This window comes from Myotis davidii, unplaced genomic scaffold (genome assembly GCF_000327345.1).
Source record: "Myotis davidii unplaced genomic scaffold, ASM32734v1 scaffold135, whole genome shotgun sequence".
NCBI lineage: Eukaryota > Metazoa > Chordata > Mammalia > Chiroptera > Vespertilionidae > Myotis > Myotis davidii.
Genome location: NW_006289813.1, coordinates 423,539 through 429,176, shown reverse-complemented (window position 1 = coordinate 429,176; position 5,638 = coordinate 423,539). Strand labels below are relative to the sequence as shown.

Below are 5,638 nucleotides of genomic sequence, written 5' to 3'. Positions count from 1 at the left end.
TCCCTCTGAGATTCCACAGTCTGTCTTTGCTTGAGGATATTTTTTAAAATAGATTTTAGAGAGAGAGGAAGGGCCGGGAGAGAAAGAAGCATGATTTGTATGCCCCGACCAAGAGGGAACCCACCACCTAGGTATGTGTCCTGACCCAGAAATTGAACCCACAACCTTTTTGGTGTACGGGACAGTGCTCCAACCAACTGAGCCACATGGCTGGGCTAGAATACTTTTTATTGAGTGCCCAGTACTCCATTTTTAGGACCAAACATGGCATTCCAGAAGAGTTTCCTGATTCTCTTTCTGAACAAAGCATATTTTTTTTAAATTGAGTAAGGTTTTATATATGTGTCCTTATGTCTATGTCCATTGGTTATGCTTATATGCATGCACACAAGTCCTTTGGTTGATCTCTCTCCCTTATCCCAACCCTCCCCTGCCTTCCCTCTGAGGAAAGCATCTGATCAATGCTTCTCTGTCTCTGGGTCTGTTTTTGTTCATCAGTGTATTTTCATTATAATCCACAAATGAGTGAGATCATGTGATATTTATCTTTCTCTGACTGACTTATTGAGTGGCTGCCTCCTGCACGTCTTCTACTGAGGATCAAGCCCGTAACCCAGGCATGTGCCGTTAACCAGAATCTAACCTAGGATCCTTCAGTCCGCAGGCTGACGCTCTATCCACTGAGCTAAACCAGCTAGGGCAAGATCCTTGTTTTTTACAGCAGTGTAGTATTCCATTGTGTAGATGTACCACAGTTTTATAATCCACTCATCTACTGATGGGCACTTAGGCTTTTTACAAATCTTAGCTATTCTAAATTGTGCTGCTATGAACATAGGGGTGCATATATCCTTTCTGATTGGTGTTTCTAGTTTCTTGGGATATATTCCTAGAAATGGGATTACTGGGTCAAATGGGAGTTCCATGTTTAGTTTTTTGAGGAAGCTAGATACTGTTCTCCACAGTGGCTGCACCAGTCTGCATTCCCACCAGCAATGCACGAGATTCCTTTTTCTCTGCACACTCACCAACACTTGTCATTTGTTGATTTGTTGATGATAGCCATTCTGATAGGTGTGAGATGGTACCTCATTGTTGTTTTGATTTGCACAGAGCCTATTCTTTAAAGGAAATGAATCAAGTCTGATAGACATTTTTGCAACTCTTAACTTCATAAAGTAAATATATATAAGAAGAATGAGGAATTAAATTAATAGAATTGTAGAATTTTATTTTATTTAAAAGTGACCAAATAAGCAAAGAGTGGTCACACGCTTAGTGACAGAACTAAGACTCCATCTATTCTGGAATCTCCTTTATGGCCACAGGTAAACTGAAGAAATGAAGAGTTGCAATTGAAAAAAAGAAAAAAAAAACCCACTTGAAAATACTTAGCCTCAGTTGTATAATTTGACAATTCAGCCATTGTCTTTATGAGGTTTGGGCTACTAATATGTCTCTCTGCTGTCATGTCAGGTCTTACTTTGGTGTCTGCTCCCCATTTGGCACGGTCTTACCATCATTTATTTCCTTTGGATGCTTTTCAAGAAGTTCCCCTAGAAGAACATAATGGCGAAAGGTATATGCATTTTGATTAATTTATAAGAGGTAATGTTTGAATATATTGTTACTACATTTTAGTTATATTAACCTGGGCAAAATTATTTCTTACTTTAAAAAACAAGATGTATAATGCCTTGGTTATGACTGAAATAACTCATTAAATAGATCTGGATCTCCAGAAATCTATTAGTTTCCCTAAACCCATCTATGTGGTATACTAGTAGACCAGCTCTCCAAAAATAAAAAAATAAAAAAAGCCTTGATTTTTAGCATTTGCTAATTTCCATGGGGTAAAACTGGAGAATTTGTCCAGAAGGTCTAATGTCAGAATAATATGAAAATAAAGAAAAGATCAAATGAAGAGAAGAGAAATACTTGAAGGGCATTTTCTACTATTAATGAAAAAAACTTTGTGGATTGAAAGGACTATTGAAGGAAAACACCAACACTAAAGTATATAATTGTGAAATTTCAGCATATGAAGCGAAATCTAAACATTTCTGAAAAAAAAATTAGGTCACATAATCTGGAATTAAAAGTATTTGGCTTCTCATCAGTAACACTGGATACTGACAAGGAGCAATTTCTTTCAAAATTTATAGTGAAAACTATTACCAACCTAAGTTATATATCCAGTCAAGATATCAATTAAATGTAAGTAGGTAGAATAATAAAGGTATTTTCAGACTTGTAAGGTCTCAAAAGAGATTTTCTGAGGTAGTTGTAGAAGAGATGCTTCAGAGGAACTGGGAATAAATGAAAGAGAATAGGAATATCTATCTAATTCAAAATTGGCTAAGGAAAAGCCTACAATGATGATAAATGGAAACCCCAGAATGTCTCTTGTATGTCGTATAGAGATTGATCAGTCCAGTTTGGAGAAGGTCAAAATGTTCCAGGAGAAATGTCACCAAGAGGACAAAAGCTGTATAATTCCTGATGTGGTTGCACATAATGAGAGGATCTTTAGAATTCTCAGGGAAAGTTTGGGGCTGAGGTAATGGTTATTCCATAGAAAACTAAGCTTGTGGATGGCTATAATAATTAGGAAAAAATGTTTTAAATGATTTTTTAAATATGTTTTTATTGATTTTAGAGACAGGAAGGGAGAGAGAGAAACATCGATCCGCTGCCTCCTACATGCCCCCTACCAGGGATTGAGCCCATAACCCAGGATGTGCCCTGACCAGGAATGGAAGCAGCGATCTCTTGGTGCATGGGATCATGCTCAATTAACTGAACCACACTGGTTAGGGTGAGGAAAATATGTTTCAAAGAGAGAAAAGTTATATTACATGTCTCAACTGAATGTTTATATAGTTATAATAAACTAAATATTTAATATTGTTCTACCTAAGATGATTTAACTATATAGAATTGAGAATGACGTTAGTTATGCATGTACATACTATTGGTTCAAGAGGGTAAAAGAGAATTAAATGCTCATCTTCCGTAGTAAGAGGTTCATAACTAATGCCTATGAAAAAGCTAAGAGATAGCACTCTATGCATAGGTAACTATTAGACAAAAGTTTTGAAGGTGTTTGCTCTGGGGAACTGGAAATGAAGTGTGGGGTGGATAGACAGGGAACTGTTATTTTTTGTAATAAGTTTTGAGAATTATTAACTCTAAATCATTCCTTGAAAATTAAGCCTATGAGCATCTATTATAGGTAATAACTCCTCTCCTATTTATCTAGAATTGTACCAGCTGTCTATATCTTTGGGAGGGGTGAAAAATAGTCGCTTGGATCATTTTCTGTAGGGTTTAATTCCCTTGTACAATCCCAATTGAGAAAGCATCTCATGTTTAACCTTGACGAGAATAAAAGTACTTTTTTCTTTTTGCTGTTTTTAAAACATCACATTTATTGCTTAGATGATTTGGTACAGAACAGCTTTTCTTCTCATTTTGAATTTGGAAATACTATACAGATGAATACAAAGAGGAACAAAAGCACCAAAACCGGCCGAAATCGGCTTGGCTCAGTGGATGGAGCATCAGCCTGCGGACTGAAGGGTCCCAGGTTTGATTCCGGTCAAGGGCATGTACTTGGGTTGCGGGCACATCCCCAGTGGGAGATGTGCAGGAGGCAGCTGATCGATGTTTCTCTCTCATCGATGTTTCTAACTCTATCTCTCTCCCTTCCTCTCTGTAAAAAATCAATAAAATATATTTAAAAAAAAAAGTACAAAAACCAAACTTATGGTTCTCTTCACGTGGCATAAGCCACTTCTATAGATAACATGTTGCAGTAGTTTATAAGTTCCCTTTAGAAAACATGAAATCTATACATTTATATTGCCTCCTGTTTAATGCATGGGCTGAAATCACTAGGATCAACTTCTTTCTTAAAGAAAAGTAAATTTTTTTATTTTATTTTTTTAAAATATATTTTATTGATTTTTTACAGAGAGGAAGGGAGAGAGATAGAGTTAGAAAAACATCGATGAGAAACATCGACCAGCTGCCTCCTGCACATCTCCCACTGGAGATGCGCCCGCAACCCAGGTACATGCCCTTGAACGGAATCGAACCTGAGACCCCTCAGTCCACAGGCCGACGCTCTATCCACTGAGCCAAACCGGTTTCGGCTATTAATTACATTTTATAAGTGAGATCATGTGGTATTTTTCCTTCATTGACTGGCTTATTTCACTTAGCATAATGCTCTCCAGTTCCATCCGTGCTGTTGCAAATGGTAAGAGTTCCTTCTTTTTTACAACAGCATAGTATTGCATCGTATAGATGTACCACAGTTTTCTTTTTTTGGGGGGGGGGATTTTATTTTTATTTTTTTATATGTCCAAAGAGGCACTTATTTTTTTTTTTTAATTTCTTTTTTTTTAATTAGTTAAAGTATTACAAATGTGTCCTCATCCCCCCCTTAAGCCCCAACCCCCCCCCCCCCAAGTAAATTTTTTTTGAAGTATGATTTTGGGCTGACTGTTAGATGACTGAATTTACCATGGAATATTTTAAATTACTGGTATTCTTAACTCTTTCTCTTAAAAGTCATGTGTAAATAAATTGTAAGATTACTTATTAATTAAAGTATTCCATTAGTGAGCTTTTGCTGAACTATTTTAATGAGTTAATTCTAAACAAAATGATTCTTAAACTTTTTCAGATTTTGTTATGGATGTCAGGGGGAATTGAAAGACCAACATGTAAGTTTATGTACTTTCTAAATATTAAGTATTGTACAAGAAATATTAAAGTTTTCAGTAGAGTATTGAAGAGCAAACTCCTATCAGGATATTCCTCAGAAGTATAATAATAGATAGAGATAAAATGGAGCATAATAGTTTAAACATTTATTTGTCATTTTGCATTCTAATTTTGCTACAAAGATATTTTAGTACTTTAACCCCTTCCCCGGCAGAAACGTGTATACTCGTTTTCACAAAATGTTCTTTTTCAGTCGTCGACGAGTATACTAAGAAAATATGGTAAAAAAATATGGTTTATAGGAAGACGAGTTACAAACTGTTTTCATAACCAGCATCAAAAATACTATATAGAACCAAAATAAAAAAATTAGTCTGAAAAAGAAACGTTTTTAACAAAAAAATTGTTGGGGAAGGGGTTAAACTGTCTTTAGTTTGCAAGCTAAACTGCATTTAGTTTGGAAATAGTAAACATTTTTTCTCTGTATTGTGGTTTAAGTGCTGTCATAATACATTTTGAAGTGAAGTTACCACTTAAGATGGCCACAGATCAAAGGTTATTCCCCCATTTGGCCAATAAGAAAACATTTTTAAATTTTTTGAAAGGGGCCAATTTGAATGTATAAATTTATATAAAGACACAAGTAAGATAGGTAATTGTCTAGTTTCAATTTTTTATTAATTTACTTATTCATATTTAAAACTGTGCTATCTAATAAAAGAGAAACATGGTAATTAGCATATGTCCGCTACCCTTCCCATTGGCTAATCAGCGAGATATGCAAATTAACTGCCAGTCAAGATGGCGGCCGGCAGCCAGGCAGCTTGAAGCTGAACATGAGGCTTGCTTGCTTCAGTGACAGAGGAAACCAACGTTCCCCGCCTGCCTTGCCGGCCTCTGAGCT

The 5,638-nt window shown here is 35.9% G+C and overlaps 1 protein-coding gene across 4 annotated transcripts in view; it reads left to right on the top strand.

Moving 5' to 3' along the window:
- LOC102772382 (general transcription factor IIH subunit 2) overlaps nt 1–5,638 on the top strand; it is a 32,159-nt gene that overhangs the window by 23,511 nt on the left and 3,010 nt on the right. For all 4 annotated transcript variants that reach the window (XM_015563037.1, XM_006762379.1, XM_006762380.2 and 1 more), the window contains 2 exons: nt 1,477–1,579; nt 4,694–4,733. In XM_015563037.1, coding sequence (XP_015418523.1) covers nt 1,477–1,579; nt 4,694–4,733 — 143 coding nt within the window. The remainder of the gene's footprint in view (nt 1–1,476; nt 1,580–4,693; nt 4,734–5,638) is intronic.